Below are 26,501 nucleotides of genomic sequence, written 5' to 3' on the forward strand. Positions count from 1 at the left end.
ATAGTACAACCAGCACAATGTCACTTCTTTTAAAGTTACATTTATTTTCAATAAAAAAAGCATTTCAACTGGGTTTTACAACACTACACTGTAGTAACAACTGATTACTTGGTGACACTGAGGATATCTGAGAAAAGCTGGGCTGTCCGAACTCTGCGTCATGAAGTATTTTTTGGATCTGAAGCTTCACCAAGGACTGCTTTGAAGCAGGTAAGCGTCTTAATGCAGGTGCTAAGCTCCGAAGAAATAAATTGACTTCATCTTGCTGTTCATCTTTCTCTCTGTCTTTTGCATCTTTAGATGCCAGATATCCTTCCAACAGCTCTAGTGTCTCTGATCGCCTTCTCTTTGTAATGTCAGACCGGATCGCTCCTGGACTTGTCACTGAAGTTCCTGAACTGGTGCTGGCTGGTTCGGCCCCGCTGTCTTCATCTGGCTCATCATCCTCGATTTTGCTGGGAAAACTGTCCAGTATAATACTGTACATTGATAAAAACCACTGTGAATAACCATGAGCTTTTATATGCTTACAGTAAGGATTATGAATGCAAACTACTGCTAGAAGGTAAATACAATTAAATGATAGTTTCCTACTATGCTATAAAAAGACTAAAATGTTATCTGATTAAGTAAATGGAAGCTTAATCAGACCATTTGTACATTTATTGGTATACCGCAAAAAAAAAAAAACGGTGTTAAAGGAATACTTCATCCAAAAATGGAAATGTACTCTCCTTCATACAATCCAAGATGTAGATAAGGTTCTTCATCAGAACAAATATGGAGATATTAAGCTTTACATTACTAACTAATCAATGGATCTTCTGCAGTGAATGGGTGCCGTCAGAATGAGAGTCCAAACAGCTGATAAAAACATCACAAATAATCCACACAAGTCCAGTACATAAATTAGCAAATAGATGGTTGTTTGCCAGAAAGAAATCCTTCAAAAGGTTTTTAACTTCAAACCAGCGCATCCTGCTAAAATGAGTTGTACATTATTTTGCTTTCTTGTCTCAATCGGTCACCATCTGAATCAGGTGAGAAATCACAAATCAAGCATAGTTTTCAAGTGAAAACCGCCCAAAAACAAATATGCCAGTGAATTTTGATGTGAGAGGACCACAGGGGGTGGATTTTTTCACTGGATCAATTATTATTATGGATTATGGACTGGTATTTTGAACAGAAGCGGGAGTTTAAATGCCAAACTGACTTAATGGATTTACTTCAAATACACAGGCGTATAATCCACATGACTTCAATTGATGGACTGGAGTCGTGTCGATTAGCTGTAAATTATTGTGATGTTTTTAGCAGCTGTTTGGACTCTCTTTCTGACAGCACCCATTCACTGCAGAGGATCCATTGAGAAGCAAATTATGTGATTCTAAATTTTTCCAAATCTGTTTCAATGACAAAAACTCATCTACATCTTGGTGGCCTGAAATTTTCTAAAAAAAAAAAAAGATTTAATTTCATCAAACCCACTCCTTTTAAAACATCTAATAGGGCAGACTACAAAAAACATGTAGTCCCTGCTTTTATTACTTTTAGCAATGCGACAGTTGTGTTCAGAGAGTAATACCAACGTACTTTGCAGTATACAGTGTAAAATTGTATTATTAAAAGAAAACAGGAATGTAGAAGTATGCATTATGCTTTGCTAAACATTTCAAATATCAATTTACTATGCCATATTGCGTTCAATTCTGCCTGCAGCACCAGTTGTCATCTCCAAAATAAAAATGATATTTATTTATAAACACTGAATCCAATTTTATACGAAAATGTCTGCATGCTTGCCAGCCCAATCTAATAATGAACTAGAAAAAAGATATTACACTGGAAATTTGAGGTGGAAGTCCACTAGATTTCAGTTGCTCTGCATTGAGAAATTTCATAAAAAGTTTATGGTAAAAGTTTATGGTATAGTATGGTAATATGTCATTTCAAGCATAACTTAAATACATCAAAGGCAGTGAAAAACACAATTTGAAACACAAATGAATGGGCCTTTTTTTTAATTTGAACTCTTAAGTCTTACATGAAACACTCGAATACCTTCTGTGTTCTGTGGAGGGGTCGAGAAAGTCCATCACTCGCATATATTTCCATTGCTTCTTTTTCTTAGATGCCCTTCCACTCCGACTCCCGTTCTGCTCCAGACGCTTTTTCCTGGTGTATGTGTCTCTTAGATTTTTCCATTTAGCTTTCACCTCTTCCACTACACAAACACACACACACGTTGATGGAGGAGGTTAGGCGCGCTGACAGTAACGCTGCATAAGAAGCGACACCAACAAAACTCACCGTCGACTCCCATTTTGTCTGCTATTCCCTGCCAGAGAACTTCTTTCCGCTTTGTGTTTTTGTACTCACTGTGGTTTTTATCAAATAATTCCTTGTTCTCAGACACTAAAAACAACAACAGCTCCGCGTCCATCTTGACTACCATTCTTCTTCTAACGATCAAGTGTGGGATTTAGCGCCACCAAGTGTTGAGGAGAGGCGGGGTCGGGTCAAAGCAGGATCAGATACGTAAGAAAAGGCTTGAATCTGATTGGTCGGTGGGTTTTTCCTCTCAGTCAACGAAACAACAACAACGAAACATTCATCGTGCACAAAGTACTATGAATGTAAATATAAATATTAATTACATAATGTACATTTTATTAAAGCGATAGTTTACCCAAATATGAAAACTTTAGGTTTATCTGCTTACCCCCAGGGCATCCAAGATGTCGGTGACTTTGTTTCTTCAGTAGAACATAAACGAAGATTTTTAAAACAAACCTTTGCAGTCTGTCAGTCCTATAATGGAAGAAGATGGCAATCATACAATTAAAAAAAACTGAACCAAATTAAACCCTGCGGCTCATGATAATACATTGATGTGTAAAGACACAAAACGATTGGTTCTATGCAAAAAAAAAAAACTGAACAGTATATATATAATTTCCCACCTCTCTGTTTCTATGGGCATTTCAAAGGCTACCAGAATGGATTTGGACCGGTTTATAAAATCTTTTATCTGGGATGCAGCATATTCTTAAAACTTTCACAATTTACTTTAAACTGCTTCAAAATGAGAGCTTTTAAAACTGCTTTAAACTTAAAGCTTAAAACCTTCAAACTTCAATCTTTTCAAGCTATTCAAACTTTATGGCTAAGCTTTCTCAAAGTTTGTAGTGATTAACTTTTGTATGTAGTTTTAAATTGCTAATATTGTCATAGCCTTTATTACATTAATTTTAACTGCCATTGATGTGTAAATTACTATATTAGACTTCATTACATACAGTAGTAACTAGATCAAGAGTGTGCTTTTATGTGACAGCAGGAGACTGTATTACAGTTGCTCTTTATGAACAGCAGATGGCGCTGCAGTTCAATCGTTTGTCCTCTGCAATATGGCAAGCCGTTGTAACATTTAATCTAAGCTGTACTAGTATCTTTTTTCATGTTACTAGTACTTATTTTTTAGACACTAGTATCTTTTCCATTAAAGACTAGTACTTATTCATTAGGTACTAGTGCTTATTCATTAAATACTAGTGCTTATTCTTTAGGTACTTGTGTTTATTTTTTAGGTACTAGTGTCTTTTGTAAAGTTACTAGTACTTATTAATTAGATACTAGGAATTAATCATTAGAAACTAGTACTTATTCCAATAGTGACTAGTATTTAATTAAACTATTCGTGTTAATAAAAAATAGAACTAGTACTTATTTTTTAGTTACTAGTAACTTTTTCGGCCAGAGATATCCTGAACTTAATAGATACTAGTACTTTTTAAATTTGCATTTCTGCCCAGTATGGTAATTGTATGTTGAATATTAATGAGCCAGCAACATATAGGAGAGAGATTAAACAGGAAACTGAAACAAGGAGATGGATGTACTTTTTTTTAGAAAACCAAATAGAAAAGAAACCATTATTTGTACACAAACACATAGAAAACATATTTTTTTATTTTCCACCCTCTCGAAATGGCAATCCCAGCTGTCCAACTCCTGTGCCTGGAGCAACTGGACTGTTCGCTGGAGGACCATACCAGGGACTTTCTAGATCTGGCATGCCTTACCCACTTCGCTGACCGCTCGCTCTCTAACTTCTTTTTCACCGGTCTGAGCGAGCGGTGTAAGGCACGCCTGCCAGCGAACGGTCCCAGAGAGGATTTCGCTGCCTTCGTGGAGTGGGTGCTGGAAAAAATGGATCCTCATTCACCGTCGGTCCCACTGAAGAGGATATCTCCAGCCCCACTCCCGGCCCAGAGACCAGCCAGCCGCCATCCCGCCACACAGAGCTAGAGCCCACTGCAGCCGCAGAGCCCGAGCCTGTCACGGTCGGACAACAAGGACTCGAGAGCGCGACTGACCAGGTGTGTGAGCCGGCAACACCGTGCATCGTGGGACTACTGGTGGAGATTGAGGGCATGGAGGAAAGCCCTGCCCACACTCCTGCGACTGAGGGTGAGCTGCATTCGGTTTCTGGGAAGTATATGGAGGAAGTAATGGACCTTATAGACTGGTTTGTGGAGGTAATTCCTGAATCCCCTGTGTCTCTGCTGGTTCCGTCCAGCCCTGAATTTCCTGTTTCTCCACTGGTTCTGTCCAGCCCTGAATCTTCTGTGTTTCTGCTGGTTCCGTCCAGCCCTGAATTTCCTGTTTCTCCACTGGTTCTGTCCAGCCCTGAATCTTCTGTGTCTCCGCTGGTTCCGTCCAGCCCTGATCCTCCTGTATTCCCTCCAAGCCTCCCACTCCAACCTCCTCCAGTCAGTTCCTCTGCTCCATTTCCGCTGGTTCTGCACAGCCCTGAATTTTCTGTCTCTCCGCTGGTTCCGTCCAGCCCTGAATTTTCTGTTTCTCTGCTGGTTCCTTCCAGCCCTGAATTTTCTGTTTCACCGCTGGTTCCGTCCAGCCCTGAATTTTCTGTTTCTCCGCTGGTTCCATCCAGCCCTGAATTTTCTGTTTCTCCGCTGGTTCCGTCCAGCCCTGAATTTTCTGTTTTTCCGCTGGTTCCGTCCAGCCCTGAATCTCCTGTGTCTCCGCTGGTTCCGTCCAGCCTTGAATTTCATGTGTCTCCGCTGGTTATGTCCAGCCCTCCTCCTAGACCAGCCAGTTCCTCGACCTCATCTCCGCTGGTGCCAGTCAGTCCCGCAGCTCACCCTCAGTCAGCGCCATCTGGGCGCAATGGTTCGCCGCGGGACTTCCAGTCTCCAGCTTTGCCTTGGCGTGTGGATTCCCTGTCTCCGCCTCCAGCCTCCGAGCCCTGGACTCCTCCTCGGTCCTTCGACCCAGCGGCTCCGCCTTGGCTCTTAGCTCCCTCATCTCCGCCATGGCCCGGCATCCCACCAGCTCCACCGGGCTCCCTCGTCCTTCCGGCTCCACCTTGGTCAGTCGTCAACCATCCGCCGCCTCGGGACTCCATTCCTCTGGCTTCGCCTCGTCACTGCATCCCTCCGGCTCTGTCAGGCTCCTCCTTCCCTCTGGTTCTGCCTCCTTCCAGGGCCCCGCCTCCGCCTTGGTTGCCTGAGCCTTCTGCTCCGCCTTGGCCCTCCGGATCCTCGGCTTCACCCTGGCTCTGCAGCTGCTCTGCTCCATCATGGGCTCCTCACCCACCAGTGCAGTCTCCGTCTGTCGGCCCCCTGGTTTCGTCGGCTCCTCCCGCCGTCGACTCCACCATGGATATTCATCCTGGCTGGTCTCTGGAGCACCATCTGGCTCCTCCTGCTCCGGGCTCCTCCCTGGCTCCTCCCTCCATCCACTTCGCCCTGGTTCCAAGCTCCTTGCTCCCTCTTTCCCTGCCCCTTGCCTGCCCCATGCCCGCCTCCAGAACCCCCACCCGCCCTCCGCTGGTATTCCTCTAGCTGTGCGTGGATGCACTGTCCCCGGAGGAGGCGAACTGTTACATGCAGTGACTTTCAGTTTCCTTATTTGGTCTTTTTCCTGTTCTTGTTTGGTTGATTTGATTAATCCCCACCTGTCTCCATTTCCCTGATTACCTCCCGTGTTCTTAAATACCCTGTCTGTTTAGTTTCTCCTCGTCCGTGATTAAGTTGACTTTATGTATTATGTTGGATGTGCCCTTATTCTCCCTTGATCATTTAAAAGTACCTCATTAGCCTTCCTTACACATCAGCAAACCCGTAACACTAATAAATAAGTACTAGTATTTAATCAATAAGTACTAATATCTAATTAATAAATACTAGTACCTAATAAATAAGTACTAGTATCTAACGAATAACTAGTACCTAATAAATAAGCACTAGTATCTAATGAATAAGTACTAGTATCTAATGATTAAGTACTAGTATCTAATGATTAAGTACTGGTAACTTTACAAAAGACACTATACCTAAAGAATAAACACTAGTACCTAAAAAATAAGCACTAGTTAATGAATAAGTACTAGTACTTAATGGAAAAGATACTAGTATCTAAAAAAATAAGTACTAGTAATTTGAAACAAGATACTAGTACAGTTTATAGATTAAATGTTACAAAGGCTTTCCATACCTGCAGCTCTCTCCCGAATTCAGCTGCGCTGTTCTTCACAGCTCTGAAGCAAACGAGCCGAAGAGGAGCTAACCAAACAACATTTCAAATTTTACTATATCGACTCATTCCAAGCAGAAAGGAACAGTAAGTAGGCCTGTTTATTACGCTCCAGTAAACATCTAGAGATTATCGCACACTCTCACAGACGCGTTCTCAACACACGCTAGAAATGTCCTAAATATATCCATAGTTTTCCGTTCCGTGTGATACCATTGCTCGCTTTCCTTGTAAAATGCCGTTTGTCAACATATTTCCACACACACACACAAAACGCAAGATGGTTTTTCCATCAACTGATAAAATCTACGCCCCCAAGTCCACGAGAAAAAAATAATAATAATTATATATATATATATATATATATATATACGAGTTATAACAACGAAGAGCGTCCAGTATTTGGTGATGTACTGGGGGAGGGGAGGGGACGTGGCACTCAGTACTCCCTTTACTGTAAATCAGTGTAATAATAACAGTTATTCGTCTGTTATAATAATGTAAGTCATTTTGTCATTTGGGTTAACATCAGAGCAGACTAGTATGTTTGCAAAAGTACACTTACTTGTACTTAGAAAATGCACTCTTGTTGTACCATGGTAATACCATGGCACATATAAAACATGCTATATATATATATATATATATATATATATATATATATATACCAGTGAACTTTTTGCCAGTGTTATGGACATTGCAAATGTATTTCTGTCCTTTAAAATTAGACCCAAAAAGTCAAGCTTTTTTTTTTTCATGCACAGTCACAGTAAACAATAGGCCTATTTTTGACTGATAAATTACACATTATCATATGAAGCATGTTTTAGTTTACTTGCCATGTAATTGTTGCCCCCCCCCCCACACACACACAGTTACACAGTGAACAGTTATCAAATCCATCTAGTATATTAATCCAAACGTAAAACACTATATTCTCTTACAATATTTTACCACAGTGATCATTTTCCAGAAATAGGTAGTTATTTCTAACTTGCTATACATTTACTGTAACTGATTATGGTTTTACCAAACTTACATTTTGTTACAGTCCTTCTCTATTATAGTGACCACATCTAGTAACCTTCCTTGACTTCACCCTTCGGGCTATTGCTTTTTTAGTGTATTCACTGCAGGATTCTAGGCAAGTCTTCTCTACAAGTTAATACTAGTTTCTTGAAGGTCTAGTCAAGTCACATGTTCTGATCACATTCTTGTTTTTTGTGAGTTAGGAAAAAAGCACAATATTTTTTTTAAGAGGCACTTGTTTCCACAGGAGGAATCTGAAATGGTTTGTGTTCTGCTATTTAGGCGAAATTTATTTGTGTTTGGGTAAATTCGTGTAGTGTTAGTTTTAGCAGCTGTTTTTGCCCACAACAGATGGTCGAGTTTTCGGAAACCGGTTTTATTTTTGTTTGCTTTTCTGAGTTTTTCTAACACCAAAGTTGAAGTGAAGTCTCTGTTAAGCGACGGTCAGAACCCAGTTTTTCCAGACATAAACGATTGAGGAACAGCTGTCTTGTCTTGTTTCGGTTAATAATTTTGGTTTGTAAAGTTAAAAGAAGCCCATATTCTTACAGACCCACCACCTGACAGATGAAGCTTTTTTAACCGATAAAATGAGTGATGTGAATAAAGTGAGTTGCTCAACCCAACCAAACAAACATTGTATGAGTAACCTACTAAAACACAATGAATTGCTCCTAAATACACTGCTGTTGTGGTTTAAACCACTTATAAACAAAAGCAAATAGAGGTCATATTAAATTGGCGCTCTAAACGGAACTGATATAGAGCAATGTCTGCATGTACTTAGCCATGATGCTAGGCTGGGTTGGGTTTTGTTCAAATGCCTTAGCAAACACCACTAATAATTATCCATCCAAAATGGTTTTGAAATTTTCAGTTTAAGATTTCTTGTGCAGAATAATTCAACATGCTCTCAAATCACAAGAAGTGGCTTTAATCCAGTTTACATACTGAAAGTATGCACTTTCACTGCGTGAAATAAAATGTATTTTGCACTTGCATGTATCTAACATGCATGTAACAGTGTAAATTAACTGCAAATGGTAATGAAATGCAATGAAGTTTTTTTGAAATGGCAAGAATGACAATGATCATGTTTTCACAATCTGTCTGGCTCAAAGCAACTCGTCACGCCGCATGTTCTTGTATGCTTCACTGCTGAGTAATAACTGCTGAAATACGTAGAGCAGCTGTGAGAAGTCTATTACTCTGTTACAATATTACAGGAATATTTTACCCCAAAATCTAAACTTGTATGACCTATTTTCTTCTGTGGAGCATAAAAAAAGATATAATGAGAAACGTCCCAGTGCTGTTTCCCCTCAACACAACTGAAGTTGATGCTAACTTTCTTCACAATATCTTATTTCTACAGAAGAGAGAAATACAGGTTTGAAATGACAGACTTTATTTTTTGGGGTGACTGTCCCTTGAGAAACTGGCAGAGGTGGAAAGTAACGAATTACATTTACTCGCGTTACTGTAATTGAGTAGCTTTTTTGTGTACTAATACTTTTTAAAGTAATTTTTTAAATCTGTAATTTTACTTTTACTTAAGTATATTTTGTTTAAAGTATTGTACTTCGCTACATTTTAAAACACATTAATTACTGAGTAAAAAAAAAAAAAAAAAAAAAAAAAAAAAAATCGCTCCCTGGAAACTACGTCAGTAAATAATGGGCAGGAGGGCAAACTGGCACTAAAATCACAAGAAAGATGCAGACGGACAAAACAGGGATTTAGTGGTGCAGACACCGCTGAAAACGAAACCCCGTCATATTCTGAAGTTGAACTCGAAGGAAATGAAGTGAACCCCTGGCCATATGTAGGCTCTATTATGCAGTGTAAGCTGTACTTGCTTAGGAAGACCAAACTAGCAGCTTATAAAATCTCGACAAGACATCAACCCTTCGCAAGAATGTAGAGGTAAGCTAAATAATTGCATCGTTGCATTGGTGGTTAAAATGAAGCTTTGACATTTTAGCAAGAGGTTTTGCACAAATTAGCCAAAAAGACAGTGGTGAGGAGTGTGCTATATATATCATCTATTATACGATAATATCATATTTTTTGTTTTAATGATGTGCGCGCTTATAGTGCGTTCTTTCACTGTGTGATTCAGTCTCCTAAAATGCATTTAGAATCATAGGCGCCGATACCGTGGAGCACCCACGGAAAATACCGAGCACCCACGGAAAATGAGCACCCACGTGTGCCAGTGCCAGACTGCCAGTAGGCTACATTTATTTAAAATTAAACATTGCAGTTGGCGCTATGAAGCGTCTGCCACACTGTGATTGGTTATGTTGTTGTCAGTGACAGTGACATAACCAGTCGCATGCATGTTCCATATCCTATCCACCAATCACAGAGTTTCTGAAAACGTCCCATCCCCCACTTTACAGTGTCGTGCGAGTATGTAATCATTTACTGCTTTCCGTAATCACTAATCATTAATCAGACTAAAATGGACAGATTTGTTATAAAAAAACCAAACCTATTAATATTGATATATCGACATTATTTTACTGGATCTAGTGGCTTTGGCTTTTTGTGAATAAACGTCCAGTATTTTTTCTCTTTCAAAGTTTTGTCTGTCATGTTCTTCCACCTCATTTCATACCCAGCAGTACGTTAATATGTAAATGTTACGGTACATTCCCTAGACTCCTTAAAGTTCGTAACAGGGTTTAAATGGGAACATTTTTCTGCTCAAGTATAGGCCTATATACGGTTTAAAAGAGGAAAAACTAATGGACACAAAAGTAGCCTACTTTTGGACAGAATACAAGTTCTTTGTTAAATACATAAAATAAAAAAATATTTTTTTAGCCTATATGAATAATGGATTCGAAACCTCAAAGAAAAGCCATGCCACTATCAAAAGAAACCTCGAAACATAAATGAGGTAGACATTCCCAGAAACTCATTATTTTAGTCGCAACAATCGGTTAATGGAAACGCCGTCCTTTCGCAATAGTCTTTTAATCAATATTTACAAAACATTAATTTCCCAAGAAGCTGAACGCATTAGCGGTTACGTGTCAGTTAAACTTTTCATCTCCAATCCTGTTTGTATTTTTGAGAAGTGACGCTGTTGTGTTTGTTTGTATCGGCCGCTGTCCATTAGCCTAAGGTTCTGAAATGCAATATTTTTTTAATAGCCTAGTCTATTTTTTTATTTTTTAAATGGCTTGCGCCCTTGAGCACCCACGGAGAAAAACATAAATCGGCGCCTATGTTTAGAATGATCACAAAATTGAAGATATAGGGGCAGAAAATTCCCATATTTATATAATTTCATACATTAAATCAAAATCACACAAAGAATGCCGTCTTTTCCTCCAAAAATCATCATGAATATATACATACATATATATATAACAGTTCAGTAAACAAGTTAATTAAGAGACTTGCGTTTTAGACACCATATTGCCTTTTTTAGCTCTATTTCTACAACAGAAAATAATTCCAAACACAGCCACCAAAGCACAGTTTTGCGTCTCTGAGCAACGTGACAGTGTTTCGTTCCTGAACGAATCAACCGTTTAAATGATTCGGTTCAATCGCAATGACTCACTTATTAACAGTGACTTGCTGACACATACTGGCCATTTTAATATCACATTTAAAGTATCTTTTGATTTTTTTAAATAATTAATTTCTTATCATTTCAAATGAGTATTCAACATTTTATGTCTTGTATATCAAAACATTATTCATGCATTTGTAACTGCAGGTTAAATGCATTCTTGTCCTGCACTAGTGTAATACATCTAAATGCCACTTCCAATGAATCTTCTGCATTTCCTCTGCATTAAAAGATGAGTTTGTTGATACTGATTTGCCTGGTAACAGCCCAAATGTTTTATTATTCTAAATAACTGATTCCTTTCATTAAAAACAACTAGTTTGAGATTAATAGACCTATCCCAAGGGTGTCAAACTCAGTTCCTGGAGGGCCGTAGCCCTGCAGAGTTTAGTTCTAACCCTGCTCCAGCACACATATCATGTAGTTTTCAAATAAACCTAAATGATTAGATTAGCTGGACCAGGTGTGTTTAATTAGGGTTATATCTAAACTGTGCAGGACTGTGGCCCTCCAGGAACTGAGTTTGATACCCTTGGCCTGTCCCATTTTTGACTCCCTCCCACTGTTAAAATGTAACTAAGTCATTTTTACTCTGAGTAAATTTTAAATGAGCTACTTTTTACTTTTACTTGAGTTGATTTTTAGACTGGTACTTTTACTTGTACTTAAGTAAAATTTCATTAATGTAATGGTACTTTTACTTGAGTAGAATATTTTTGTACTCTTTCCACCTCTGGAAACTGGGGTTATAAACTTTCTTTTTTTGTGTGAAAATGATTTGTTGAACTTGATAGATTTTCTTTGTCAGTTCCTGATTTACTCCGTTTCTGTCTGGATGTTTGTAGTGTAGTGTACATTAGACTTAACAGGCTTTTCCTGCAGGTGTAATGATTTAGATTCTTTATTTATGATGTAATGTGCCCATCTTTTGCATAAACTCTTAACCACTTCCACTTCCAAAATGTTTTTCCATAGGAATTTGTTATTTGACTTCTGTATAAAAAATGAGCAGCTTTCAGTGATGGTATCTCTGATGTAGGTGAAATATCTTCTGCTTATGTGTTACTGACATTATGTGCCCTGCTAACATTTTCACTGGCTCCAGCACAAAATAATAATGCATTTTTGTATTTTTCAGTTTTCATATTTAGTATGTTTTGTTTCTGTTCTTTTTATTTTTATTGCAGTTTTAGTATTTATTTATTTCCAGTTACCAATTTAAGTGCTTCAACTTGGCCTCTCAGTGACACTATTGATCAGTGAGAATCAGTCTAAATCTATAATCTATGTCTAATTTTTTCTCTTTGTCATTGTATGTTGAAAAGGTTGAAGATGGGAGTTAGGAGTGTGTGCTGTATTTTACTCGTCTCTCTGATAAAGTCTTCCTCTGCTCACAGTGACGTCTTCACATCCATTGGTATGCAGCCTTTTCACCTTTTTATACATTTATCTTTGAAATGTTCCTGGCTGCATACGCTTCTAAACCCCTGTGTTTATGAATGTTTATGCAAGTTACAATATTAATAGAACATCAGAAGATGCAGCTGACAGGTGTTGTGGAGAACTCGACCGGTCATTCATGAATCACCGATGCTCTGTTTTGGCAGGTCACATGACAGATTTGCTGTTCACAGAAAAAGACCTTGTGACGTCATTGAAAGAGTACATCAGGGCAGAGGAGAGCAAACTGGAGCAAGTGAAACAGTGAGTACTGATACAGGAACCATATAACAAGCAGAACTCATACCTGGTTGAATTGGAAAAGACTGGTTTTGTTCCAGTTCAATGATAAGATTACATTCCAATTATATATGTTGATAAAATATATCTATAGTAACTTTAGTGATAACTAAGGGTATAATAATATAATTTTATGTATATATATTATATTATATTATATAATATATTATATTATCATTGGGATACTATTATATATATATTTTATATTTTGCATTAGTTGGATTTTAATTATGGTGATGGTGATGACCCGCTTCAAGTCGAACAAGCCTAATGATTCAATGAACCATTCATAAAGAACCACTTACTTCACTCCTAAATGAATCAGCCATTTGAACGAATCAAATGAATGAATAAATGACTCTATGACTAAATCATTAAGACATTTACCACCACCTACTGGCAGTTTTAGTTTATTATTTAGAGTTTATTTCTTTAAAGAAATAATTTAATATTTTCATAGTAATAATAATGAAAATAAATTAAAGTTATAGTTCACCCAACCAAAAATTACAATTCTGTCATATTTTACTTATGGTCCAAAAGAGTATATGTAATACATTTTATCAAACAAAATATTTCTTACTGAACCTAATTTTTGTAATCTCTGTTTGATGCTTTACACAACAATGACTTTAAATGATCTTTTTAGAGTAATTTCTCCAAATGTGATGTGCGATTTATTATATTAATTAATCACCATATCATGTAATTAATTAAATTAACATTTTTAATCGCTTACCAGCCCTAGTTCATATATATATATATATATATATATATATATATATATATATATATATATATATATATACAGGTGCTGGTCATATAATTAGAATATCATCAAAAAGTTGATTTCACTAATTCCATTCAATAAGTGAAACTTTAATATTATATTAATTCATTACACACAGACTGATATATTTCAAATGTTTATTTCTTTTAATTTTGATGATTATAACAACTAAGGAAAATGTCACCATTTCTTTTCTTTTTTTGTAGAAAAAGAGTTTGTAGAAATCAGTGTTGGGGGTAATGCATTACAAGTAACGCGAGTTACGTAATCAGATTACTTTTTTCAAATAACTAGTAAAGTAACGCATTACTTTTTAATTTACAAGAAAATATCTGAGTTACTTTTTCAAAAAAGTAACGCCAGTTACTTTGTATTCCCATTTTTTGACTGACAAGCCTCCTGTTCCCATATTGGGAGAAATCAGAAGTATGGAGGCGTTGTGTGCGCTGTGTGAAAATGATGTTACTGTAGTTCTAGACTAAATGTGAATGTGCATTAATTCATCCCACTCACAAAAAAACAAAAAACAAAACAGATTTAGTATTCATCAAAATTAATCAAAACAGTGAAATGCAAACTCAGAATATGACGCAAACCTGCTATAACTAAATATAATAAATAACACAAATGTATCTATTCCCATTTTATTAACAGTGTCTTTGCTGCTGACCTTTAATGATCCAGTTCAACCATACTAATAATTAAAAAATGACTTTAGATAAACTAACAATTGGGCTTCATTGTTTTTTTTTTTATTGCTGAAGAGTGTTGAACCTTCTTCTCCTGTGTTCTACTGTACAGAGGTGAATTTACTTTTCCTTCAGCCTGAGGTTTATTCATTACACTTTTTGGTGTGAAAGGGCTTTTACATTTGCTATAAATAGAACTTCTTATATTAAAAACAATCAAGCCCTGCTCATATTTAAAAGGTAACGTGAAAGTAACGTTTCCATAAAAAGTAACTAAGTAACGTATTTAGTTACTTTTTTAGGGAGTAACGCAATATTGTAAGGCATTACTTTTAAAAGTAACTTTCCCCAACACTGGTAGAAATGCAGAAAGCTTTTTGTAAAGGGTAGGTTTGGTGTGGGGTTATAAAATATATGGTTTGTACAGTATAAAAACTATTATGCCTGTGGAGAGTCCCCACAAGGATAGTAAACCAGATGTGTGTGTGTTTATGGTTTAAAGGGTCCATGAACTGCCTTTATTATTTTGTACTGTTCTCTGAAGTCCATCATAATCATAATTTAGAGCTATTTTCATTAAAAATAAAGTTAATCCATTCTTTCCTAATGTTGTGATCAGAAGGAAGGCAATGCGGAGACAGTTTATCCACCACTTGGCACTGTACAGTGTCTTGTTGTCTTCAGAGCCACCTTTATAATTAGATTTCTGCAGTACAATGACCTCTTATATGTCAAAAGGTCAAGGGAATTTTGATTTCTAAGGTCGTGAGATCTTTAAGTTTTAGTGAACTTTAATAACCTGGAACCATACATCAATATCGTTCAATCAAATCACATCAGACAAAAGACTAACAATATGACGCATTAATAAAATGAATAAACAAATCTCAATCTCTATTAGATCTTGATTATTTTAACACTCATGTTAGCCACATCTGCACACAATGTCTGTCAACCATTCTGTGCATTTCACTGAGCTGTCACTGAAGATGTGATAAGGTTTAACAACCTTTTTTAAATTACTTTTTTATAGTTATTTTTTCTGCATAAATATACTTTTTTTAAGTACATAATTTTGCTGTTTATGTTCTAATTGGGATACTAGATGTGAACATTTTAGAGAGCACAGATTGCATAACACAAACCAGTGATAAACGGTCATCAGACAATTAATGAGCCATTTTATTTATTTATTTTCCCTCCTTATTGTCTTGTAGTATGGCATTGCTTCATGTAGCATCATGATCCTGGAGCAACATTTGGTTTTACTCTGTACAAGCTGTATGGGATTTAAATGACAACTAAGCCACTCTGACACTGTGTGTGTGTGTGTGTGTGTGTGTGTGTGTGTGTGTGTGTTGTCAGGTGGGCTAAGAAGCTGGATGCTGTAACAGCCACAGCCACACAGGACCCAGAGGGGTTTTTGGGTCACCCTGTCAATGCCTTTAAACTCATGAAGAGACTAAACACGGAGTGGGGTGAAGTGGAAGACCTTGTGCTCAAGGACATGTCTGACGGTTAGTATCACTGTAATACAACTCATTAATGTCTTTAAATTCAGCATTTACGACGGACAACTTAGAACATATTTATTTAAAATATCAATATTAGATGACACAACTGGAAGACTCAGAAATATAAAATGAAAATATTATAACTTGCTAACAACATCAATCAACATGTTAAAAACATTCAAGCAAACATTTTCTGATTTCTGGGTGGAGTGATGTGGTGGTGGTTCTGATAATGGACTCTGAAGTAGTTGATGTGGTCTACTGAGGTTTAATGTGCTCTGAAGTGGTTTAATATGGCCTGTTTTGTGTTTTATTGGCCTTTCTTTGACCCCCCCCCCCCCAAACTTTTTTCAAAGCTTTTAAACTACTTTTAAACTTTAACATTACAGTTAAAGTCATTGCTTGGTATTTTTTTATGCTTGACAATTCAAGTTACTGTACATTTCTGTTGTATGGAAAAGTCCAAAAAGTTTGAAATTATACAAAACAAACATCGTGACAAATTTTAGGTCACTTAAAAAAACTTTTTCAGGTTCAAAACATAACACATAATTTTCAATTCATCCATTAATGTTTCCATAACTCCACATTAACATGTATTACAAATTTTACAAAATGAGATGCTGTCAAAATGATGACGTCACCTACAAATGTTGGTCTTTCAATTCCATTTCCATCGATACAGAAGGGGGAATAATTTTACTGTAATGTAATCATGGACCATGTAACATACTGCAGTGAATTCTAAACAGTAGAGAGATGTCATTCTTGTTTAGTAAAAAAAAAAAAAAAATATATATATATATATATATATATATATATATATATATATATATATATATATAACTTGTCATGTGACAAAGTGTGTTTGTTGTGTGAAAACCTTTGGTAGTGTTATGGAGGAATTGAGAAATGTGTGAAATGTTTTTTTTTATTATTATTCTCATGAAAAGATAACCACATTTTCTTCTAGGCTTTATCTCAAACCTGACCATACAGCGTCAGTATTTCCCCAATGATGAAGACCAGACCGGTGCAGCCAAAGCTCTCCTCCGGCTGCAGGACACCTATCAACTGGACACACAGACCATCTCCTCTGGAGACCTGCCCGGTGAGTGTGACCTTGCCCCTTTCCAAACATACTTCAGATATACCTTTTCTGCATTTGTATGACATCTCATTACATGCTTTCTTATAGGTGTTACTACAAACTCGCTGTTTCAAAGCACCCTGACAGTAGAGGATTGTTTTGAGCTGGGAAAAATCGCTTACTCTGAAGCAGACTACTACCACACAGAGTTATGGATGGCCCAGGCACTCAAGCAACTGGATGAAGGAGAAGACACCAGTGTTGATGTTGTGAGCGTGCTGGACTACCTCAGCTACTCAGTCTACCAGCAGGGGGAGCTGGAGAGAGCTCTGGAACATACCAAGAGACTGCTGAGTGTGGGTTAGTCTGCTCTACAAAACCATATTATAATAATATAATCACACTAAAGCTCAGCTCCATTTATCACAATATGTCTTAGTGCGATTGTCAGATCGTGCAGGCTGTGATTTAATTAGGTAAATATATGCTTTATTGGTTTCAAGTGTGGCATTTACACACCGGCAGTGCATATTTTTATTTGACAGCAAGCTGTCAAAATGAAAGCTCAGTGGTTTACCATTTGAAAATCAAGAAATTAATAGATAAATATTAGTATTGACATTTTACAGTAAAATACAATTATTTTTGTTAGTTATCACTTTACCTTATTATTACAATATGTGTCTTATTTTGTTTAATATTTTTATTTCATAATATCAGAATAAACTCAATGTTATAATCAATATAATAACACAATGAAATAATGAAATTACTATTATTTGAATTTGAATTGGTCAAAAACAATAGGAATATGTCATATTCCTGTGGCATATGGCAGTTGGTTCTTGTAAAAATGTAAACCCAAGTATGAACACCCTAAGTTGTTACCAAATCTTGCAGCCCTAAAATTGTTTTACACACACACACACACACACACACACACACACACACACACACATAACATCGTCAGTCAGAATGTAAGTTTCTCTATTATTCTATACAGACACACTCCTAAAAATCATCACACTATTTCTAGAATGTTTCATTCTTAATATATCTATTCAAATAATCTGGTGAACATTCCTGTATTTTTTCATATTGCAATATATCGCACAGAAAAACGAATTAATGCAATATCAGGGGTTTTTTCAATGTCATGAAACCCTAATTTACATACAATTTTCACATGCCATTGAGTCCAGAATATTGTGTCATGACCTGTGAAATTGACAGAGTCCTGGCTTTTGCTTAAATTTGGTATATTTGAGACATTCAGCAGTTCTCCAATTGCACAATAACACATTTATCTTTGCTGTACAGATCCCGAGCACCAGCGAGCTCTTGGGAACCTAAAGTATTTTGACTATCAGCTAGCCAAACAGAGGAAGGCTGAGAAGGAGCAGAGTGCCAAGGAAGAGAGCAAGAAAGAACAGGAAAAGACGGTTGGGAAAGGGGAAATTTTCCCTGAAAAGGGGAATTATGAACAGCTATGTAGAGGACAAGGAGTCAGAATGGTGAATAATAAAATACTCTTAAATACTGCATTAACATAAATATGTACTGGGATGTCATATTAAGCATGAAATGCTGATGCATTAGCTGATGTGAGTCATTTATAATATATCAGCGCAGCTCTAGATTCACAGCCACCTAATTTAGCCGCTTCTGCAGTTTTTTTACTTTGCATTGATGTGACTTGACTTATTTTTAAATGAGTGATTTCTGTATCTGAGGTAATTAATTATTTAAAAAAATACTTTGAATTATTTATGCACACCCACAGTGGTAATGTGGCCATAACACAAAGCACTATTTTTATCCGATCAGTCCACCAATGCTCAATGCATACTGCACTCAAAAGTCATTAAACAAATTCAAATGCTTCAATCAGAGAGGATAACACACATTTTTAGGGAGTCAGTGAATCAGTATTTTCATGACAGTGCCTAGCAGGTTTATCACATTGAAACTAACTAGTAATGCTGTGAAAGAACATGAAATACAGTACCAACCACTTATTTGTCATGCACATGATATAAATTAAATAGCTAATATATATATATATATATATATATAATCTCACCCTTACAGACCCCTCGGAGACAGAGCCGTTTGTTCTGCCGTTACTATGACAGTAACAGACATCCTTTTTACATGATTGGCCCGGTGAAACAAGAGGATGAATGGGACCGTCCACGTATTATACGTTATCATGATATTATAACAGAAAAAGAAATGGAGAAGGTCAAGGAGTTGGCTAAACCGAGGGTGAGTTCAACATTATACAGACTTCAACACTCCTGAAGTTCTTCCACTTTTGTGCCCCTTTCACACTGCACGTCGGACCTGGAAAATTGCCGGAACATTGCCGGGTCACCTTCTGTGTGAAAGCAAACACGTCCCGGGATTGATTCCGGCATTGAACCCGGGTCGGGGACCTAGTAACATTGCCGGGTTCAATCCCGGGACGAGCGCTGTGTGAACAAAACCCAGATCTAATGCCGTGTCGTAGTGATGACGCACGTTATCCCGCGACTCTTTTACCAGCTGTTTTGAAGGAAGATCAACATTAGCGACAAAAAAAAGTGACACACTGGCAGTGTGAAAGTGCAAAATCTAGCGACCCTGGAACAATTGCCGGAACACTTTACCCGTGTATTTACCGGAATCGCAGTGTGAAAGGGGCTTAGCCTATCGCACAAACAAGAGTCATGTTTTTCAAAATATCTACAAAATTGCAAATAAAATAAACAAATTACTGAGTAACTTTCGGACACAAAATTCTATTTTGCTTTGTCAAAAAGAAAATAGAGCAAACAGCAGAGCCGCTGCATGCCTGAGCAAATCACTGATTAAGTTACTTGCTGCCACCTACTGGCGGTTGTACTTACATATTTAAAAAAGTAGCCGGGTCTCTTGTGAGTGCATTCACGATGCTGCGTTTTCTGGTGCGCCCAATAACAAAGATAACACGTCAGCAGCATCACTGCAGTGTTGTGAACGTGCTCACAAAAGACCCGGAAGAGAAGACAATGCTGAATAAAGTCGTAGTTTTTGTTATTTCTTTTATTTTCGATGCTTCAAAAAATTCTAACTGACCCTCTGATGTCACATGGTCTACTTTGATGATGACTCACATGAGGGTGAGTTATTAGTTACATAATTTTAATATTTGGGTGAACTAACCCTTTATTATTACATTTAAACTTTGACTAGGTTAGACATGTTGCATGTCAATTGTACTATATATGAACCTCAAAGCATATAGAAATGTTTGTGTATTTTGTGTTACTCCATAATGAGGTTCTAGTTGAGGGCATTTGTAGTGTATAGTTATAGGGCCCAAACATCACCTCAAGCCTAGGGCCCCCAGCCCCCAAGTCCTGCCCTGCATGCATCTGCATAAAATAACTGTAATAATAAATATCTCTAATAATAATTTTGACCGATATATTTAAAATGATGCCCGCTCACATGAGATGACGACCCCCCGTTATCAGACACTTTCAGTAACAATCACAATTGTTTAGAGTAAGCAAACACTGGTAAGCAAAAGCCTTTGTTTTTAAGTAATGCTTAATCCATGTTAGTAGAGACAGTTTTGAGGTATAAACCACAATTTACTTAATGTACCTTGAAATTCGTTTGGCCTGTAAAGTACATGTGCACTTGTGTAAACATTTTCACCTCTTTGGTATTAGTTTTTTCAGTTTAAGGATAATTTATGTGTTAAAATAAGCAGATAAAACCTCCTGTTTTTGGTTAATTTCTCTTATAACACTCCCCAAAGCATCAGATCTTCTGACCTATCATTATTAAGGGCCCATTTAAAGTTTTTAGTCCAGATTGTATTCAAAGGTTCATATACAGTAGAGTTAGAAGGCTGGTGCTCAAGGGAAACAGAAAGAGCGTGTTGGTCTGTGGTCGGTTATTGAGACTACAGCTGCTGTGTAACTTGTGTACTCTTGGCCGGTTGGCCCAACAGCTGCACCGAGCCACCATCTCCAACCCCGTTACTGGTGTTCTAGAGACTGCCCAGTATCGCATCAGTAAAAGGTAAGGCTCCTTTTGGCCTGCAGCACTGCAAACCCACCATTTCCCTCTGCTGCATGCTGGAAAAGCAACAAGAGCCCAGACAGTGAATGCCATGGTTCTATAGATTTAACTGCAGCAGTTCCTCCCAGGCCGAAGCAATGTGCCATTTTACATATACACCACCCATGCAGTCCAAGTCTGCAGCTTGTGTAGTTCAGTATAAGCTGTGTATCAACAGCATATAGTGACAGCACCTTTCACCTCTCTCTTTCTATTTCTTCTCTTTTTCTCTGTGCTGGTTCTATAGCTCAGGCGTGCCACCGTGCATGACCCTCAAACTGGCGAACTCACCACCGCCCAGTACAGAGTCTCTAAGAGGTAAGGGGTCATCTGTCTGCTCCCCCTTTCCTTCTTTACCCAGAATCCTCTTTTTTGACCTCAGTCTATGAGACAGATATTCAGATATCAGTTTGTTATTCTTCAGACAAAAAAAAATAAAATGCATACAGGTTTGAAACAACATAAGAGTAAGTAAATGAGTTACTGAGAGAATTAAATTTTCTTAGAAACTATTAAATCACACTTCAGGGGTCAGGAGATGTCTTTAAATAAATTCATACATACAGGTGCTGGTTATATAATTAGAATATCATCAACATTTTATTTATTTTACTAATTGCACTCAAAAAGTGAAACTTGGGTCACAATTTATTTTAAATGTCCAATTCTCACTATTAAGTAACCATTAACTATGACTTTTGCCTCAATTAACTCCTAATTTGCTGCTTATTATTAGTTTATTAGGTAGTTGTTAAGTTTAGGGTATTGAGTAGGATTATGGATGTCATGCATTATATGTACTTTATAAGCACTAATAAACAGCCAACATGTTAATAAAAGGCATGCTAATAAGCGACTAGTAGTGAGAATTGGACCCTATACTAAAGTATAGACGGTTTTAACGGCAACAACATAAACAAACATTACTACGCATGCGCGCTTTTGTGGCCCTAACTTAACTTCCGGTAGACTTCCAAATAGAATCAATAACAACAGCCAAGTCCCTCTAGAGTAGATTTTTTTTTTTTTTGATAACAAACAAAATATGTTTGCTGCGCAAATCAGGTAGACTTAATGAAAATGCAAATTAATTATTTCCGACCAGGAGATGCCTAGAGGTTTCCCCAGTAACAGCTGTAAACAAAGCAGAGCTACGCTCACAAACGCTGCGTTATCAGGCATATAACATGCAAGTCTTCCTTCAGAAATAGTATATAAAAACACCCATGCCTCGTTTTGACATTTAAACATATAAATGTAAGGAATTATTATTATTAAACGTACAGTACGTAACGTTACTCATGATTATTCCATGAAGCCGTTTTGAAAATCGATCTGTTTTAAAATCGTGGCTAGTCTCCAAAAATAAATAAATGTATGGGAAACACATCCCACATGACAACCACCTGAGCCCAACTTCAGTCTACTCATCACCTTGACTTTAACTGCGTTTGTAGAAGGCACAGCAGCCAGACCAATATACACAACACAGACCGGAAGTTAACTTAGGGCCAGGCGCGTGCGCTCGATGAAACTGTCTATTACCGAAACGTGTATATTATATTAATTGTTATGTGGTTTCAAATCAAAATATTTTGGGAGCCATAACAAATGAACAGGGAACGAAATTATATTTCAATATTCTATGAAATATTATATATCATTATGAAATCTTGAAATTATTACTCCCATTACTACCCTTCTTTTTTCATTACATGTTGCTACAAAAACACATTAATATGCAAATTAGATTTAGTTTATAGATACATTGTGAAATAATGTGAAAACCCGTTTATGACCCGTCATTTTACACACATTTTGCAGAAAGAAAAATGGTATATTGAATCATTCTGTTATAACATAGTGCAGAATCATCTTTTTAAAAACTAAAAATTTATTGGTGATTTTAAAAATCTATTGTTTTTGACTATGCATGTTCATTCATGTCTATTTATGTTTTTAAAGAAATTGAGTCCCAATGTCCTCTACCGAGGACATAGCATAATTTATGAATAAAATATATGAAAAAATTTTTTTTTACATTATTTTAAATCCTTTAAACAATGTAAAGACATGGGAAAAAAAATATTTTTTTCCTTTTTTCTCGGGTGTTTAAGAGGTTAAATAAATTATTTTATAACATTTTAGTAAAGTTGTTGCACAAAATCATGCTATTCTGTACTTCAAATAATTATCATTTTGCCTTTGTTTTGTGTTATTATAATCACTTAACAAACACCTATGTTGCTTTGTGAGAATCTCATGAAGATGCTTTCACGTGGTGTTGTAAAATTTGAGAAAACTCAACAATATTTGCTTAACCTCTGAAATGATACTGTGGACTGCATGGGTGCCTCTCATAAAAAATTCAACTAAGGTCTTTCTGCCTTTGTAAACTCACATATTGTTTCACAAGATTTATGAATATACAGTACCTCATAAACCTAATTTAAAGGATGGGTGATTTTCACATGCTTGGCGGTGGTGAGTTTTGCACGGGGCACTCTCTATCTAAATCTAGGTCTTTATTACCTGAATTCTGCTTACTAACAGGACTAAAAGTTCAATCACATACTAAACATTCCTTTACTTTATTGCTGAACACTAATTCTGCAGCTGGATTTGTTCTGTTTTGAAAGATGATAAAATGTTATACTGATTCAAATAGTTCTCTGTAGGAATATGAAGTTTATGATATTGTCTCTTCTCTCAGTGCATGGTTGGTGGCCTATGAGCATCCGGTTGTGGATCGCATAAATCAGCGCATAGAAGACATCACAGGCCTCGATGTCAAAACAGCAGAAGAACTACAGGTAAGGTTCATGAGACATTTAATGAATTAGTCAAAAAATAGTTTGGTTTACAATTTATACTTTCTTCGTAGGTGGCGAATTACGGTGTTGGTGGACAATATGAGCCCCATTTTGACTTTGGACGGGTAAATACAAAGCTTTTTAATCGTTACCCTGTTAAACTGAGTATGCAGTTTGGTCACGCATGCAAGTTATTCATCATGGATCATTTTAACGTTTCTCCACCAGAAAGATGAACCAGATGCCTTTAAAGCGCTGGGCACTGGGAATCGAATAGCAACCTGGCTCTTCTATGTAAGTAGGATTTGATCTGTCCTATCAGGATTGGCTCTTCAACTCTCATCATCACTTGGTATAAAATTTCCTGTTAAACACTGGCTCTGTTACAGATGAGTGATGTAGCTGCAGGGGGTGCCACAGTCTTTCCAGAAGTCGGAGCTGCAGTAAAGCCAATGAAGGTGCTGTTTGTTTATATGTTTGATGGAATAAGGTTTTAGAAAAATTGTATATCGTTCTATGAGTCACTTCATTCTTTGGTGTCTGTGTTCAGGGTACAGCAGTATTCTGGTATAATCTGTTTTCCAGTGGAGAGGGAGATTACAGCACGAGACACGCAGCTTGCCCAGTACTGCTGGGTAACAAGTGGGGTGAGTGTATTAACAGAAGATTTTCTTCATGCTCTGAATGTATCATACTTATTTTAATAATTTAGGTATTTTTATATATAAAAATGTCCTCCTAATGTGTAGATACAGATTTTAACAATAATGAAATGACACCAGTTTTTCTATAATAGGCATTTCCTAAACATTTCCTTGCACATAACCACATTTTAGATGGCATAATTTTTTTTGCCACTATATTGTGTTAGATTTGTCATCTAAAATCATAAACTATGCATTAAATAATTTTTTTCTAATAATTCATGCACTTGAGCAAATAGTTAGAGATGTCAGATTCAACTATCAACCCTTTTACTTTTATATCCTCATGCGATTACCAAACAAGCACATTTTAGTTGATAATGTTTCAAGTCTTGAAAACCTGTTACGTGTCAACCCTGTTACCATCATAGTTATCGCTCATTAAAATAATTATTTCATAAATATAAATAAAAAAACTTACTGAATTTATTGTCATTTCTTAAATAACATTACATCTTAAATCATCAGCAGTTACCATTATTACATTTCTTTTTTCTAATAATTATTACACTTAAAAAAATGTCAGATTAAACTATCAACTTTTTACTTTCTTCATGTGTATTTCCTGCTGTACTGGCTAATAATCCATCATTTAAAAATATTGTAATAGTGTTATATGTCAACCCTGTTATCATCCCATAAAAAAAAAAAAAATACAAATCTTAATGACTTCGCTATATTTTCAGGACGTGAAAACAAATAAGTTTATGTTTCAATAATTTATGAACATAAGCAAATATTTAGTCAAAATAAAACTCACCTCTTTTTTTCATGAGTATTTCCTGCTTGCATAATCTATCATGTAAACGTCATGTTGTGTCAATCCTGTTACCATCATAATTATTCCTTGTTAAAAAAATTTTTTATCATCTTTTATAAGGTATGATAGCTAGTAATGTCAGATTGAAATATCAACACTCTAAAGCTTCCTAAACATTATAAACTTTCAACCCTGTTACTCTTCTGAAGGCATAGCCATCATTTATATAGCTTGAGATGGCTCAATGAATTTCTTACAGAAATGTTATAGAATAATCTTGTCTAATGTCTTTTTCGTTTGTTCTTTCTCTCATTGTGTGTCCGTTAGTGTCAAATAAATGGATCCATGAAAGAGGTCAGGAATTCAGGAGACCATGCGGCCTGAAAGAGACAGATTGATCAAACACCTCCACCGTCTTCTTCACGCACTCCTCCCACTGGACTCTGAAATCATGTCCACTATGTCCGCAGCGGCCAACATGTGACCTGTCACATTTATTTTTAACTGAAGAGTATGTGTGTGTGAGCCAGCCTACAGTTACATTACCTCTGTTAGTGCCTTTTGTGGTTGCACACCATGCTTCAAAGGATGGAGCTATTCCTGACAACACTCCTTTACAAACAGGCCTTTAGCTATTAGCTATTGTATAATGGCATCATATCAGCATATCTCAAACACTTATTCTGACTGACAGCCAGACCTAAGTGACAAATGCCAGAAAGAACACAAAATGCTTGTTCGCAGCATTCACAGAACGATAGGGGACAGTCTAATAAAAAAGATTTTTCCAAAATGAATCTTTTTGCTTCACTTTATATAACTATAAATAATTGTTAGAATGAATTATTACATAGTTGTAATTTATATGAGTGCCTGTGGCATTCATTTCACCATCTCTTTGGAAATGATCACAAAAATTGTGGCAAGGTCCCAAAACGTACTAGTGATTTTAACACCCTCCATCATGCATTCCAAATGTAAAAAATGAATGGTTTAATTTTGACAATTTAAATTCACATTTAAAAGTAAATAAGAAAGTGCAGTTAGTTTAAACACTCTTGTTCTAAACTGCTAATGTTTTAGTGCAGTGGTTGAGTGACACCTGAGCAGATGACGGGTGA

General features: G+C 36.7%; 2 protein-coding genes across 2 annotated transcripts; one reads left to right on the forward strand and one right to left on the reverse strand.

The window, feature by feature from the left end:
* Positions 1-24: 24 nt before the first annotated feature.
* Positions 25-2,509, reverse strand: si:ch211-207i20.3 (uncharacterized). Its single transcript, XM_059530601.1, has 3 exons — positions 2,314-2,509; positions 2,065-2,227; positions 25-479 (listed from the first exon to the last, which is right to left on the reverse strand). The coding sequence occupies exons 1-3, from the start codon at positions 2,456-2,458 to the stop codon at positions 65-67; spliced, it is 723 nt and encodes a 240-aa protein (XP_059386584.1). The 5' UTR covers positions 2,459-2,509; the 3' UTR covers positions 25-64.
* Positions 2,510-6,536: 4,027 nt separating this feature from the next.
* Positions 6,537-26,177, forward strand: LOC132121309 (prolyl 4-hydroxylase subunit alpha-1-like). The gene is made up of 15 exons (XM_059530591.1): positions 6,537-6,651; positions 12,511-12,602; positions 12,793-12,889; positions 15,770-15,921; positions 16,892-17,029; positions 17,117-17,368; positions 18,329-18,522; positions 19,100-19,276; positions 21,351-21,421; positions 23,817-23,916; positions 23,988-24,041; positions 24,145-24,210; positions 24,306-24,374; positions 24,467-24,563; positions 25,708-26,177. Exons 2-15 carry the CDS (start codon positions 12,518-12,520, stop codon positions 25,776-25,778), a joined length of 1,623 nt encoding a protein of 540 aa, XP_059386574.1. The 5' UTR covers positions 6,537-6,651; positions 12,511-12,517; the 3' UTR covers positions 25,779-26,177.
* Positions 26,178-26,501: the final 324 nt, after the last annotated feature.

Source organism: Carassius carassius, chromosome 39 (genome assembly GCF_963082965.1).
Source record: "Carassius carassius chromosome 39, fCarCar2.1, whole genome shotgun sequence".
NCBI lineage: Eukaryota > Metazoa > Chordata > Actinopteri > Cypriniformes > Cyprinidae > Carassius > Carassius carassius.

Bases quoted from the DNA above. Each gene is read 5' to 3' on its own strand.
- si:ch211-207i20.3 (XM_059530601.1), bottom strand. From the start codon at position 2,458: ATGGTAGTCAAGATGGACGCGGAGCTGTTGTTGTTTTTAGTGTCTGAG. The intron at 2,228-2,313 runs GTGAGTTTTGTT...GTGTTTGTGTAG, and splicing joins AGACAAAATGGGAGTCGACG to TGGAAGAGGTGAAAGCTAAA. The intron at 480-2,064 runs GTATTCGAGTGT...ATCAATGTACAG, and splicing joins CCCTCCACAGAACACAGAAG to TATTATACTGGACAGTTTTC.
- LOC132121309 (XM_059530591.1), top strand. From the start codon at position 12,518: ATGGGAGTTAGGAGTGTGTGCTGTATTTTACTCGTCTCTCTGATAAAG. The intron at 12,890-15,769 runs GTGAGTACTGAT...GTGTGTTGTCAG, and splicing joins AAACTGGAGCAAGTGAAACA to GTGGGCTAAGAAGCTGGATG. The intron at 17,369-18,328 runs GTTAGTCTGCTC...TTTGCTGTACAG, and splicing joins CAAGAGACTGCTGAGTGTGG to ATCCCGAGCACCAGCGAGCT.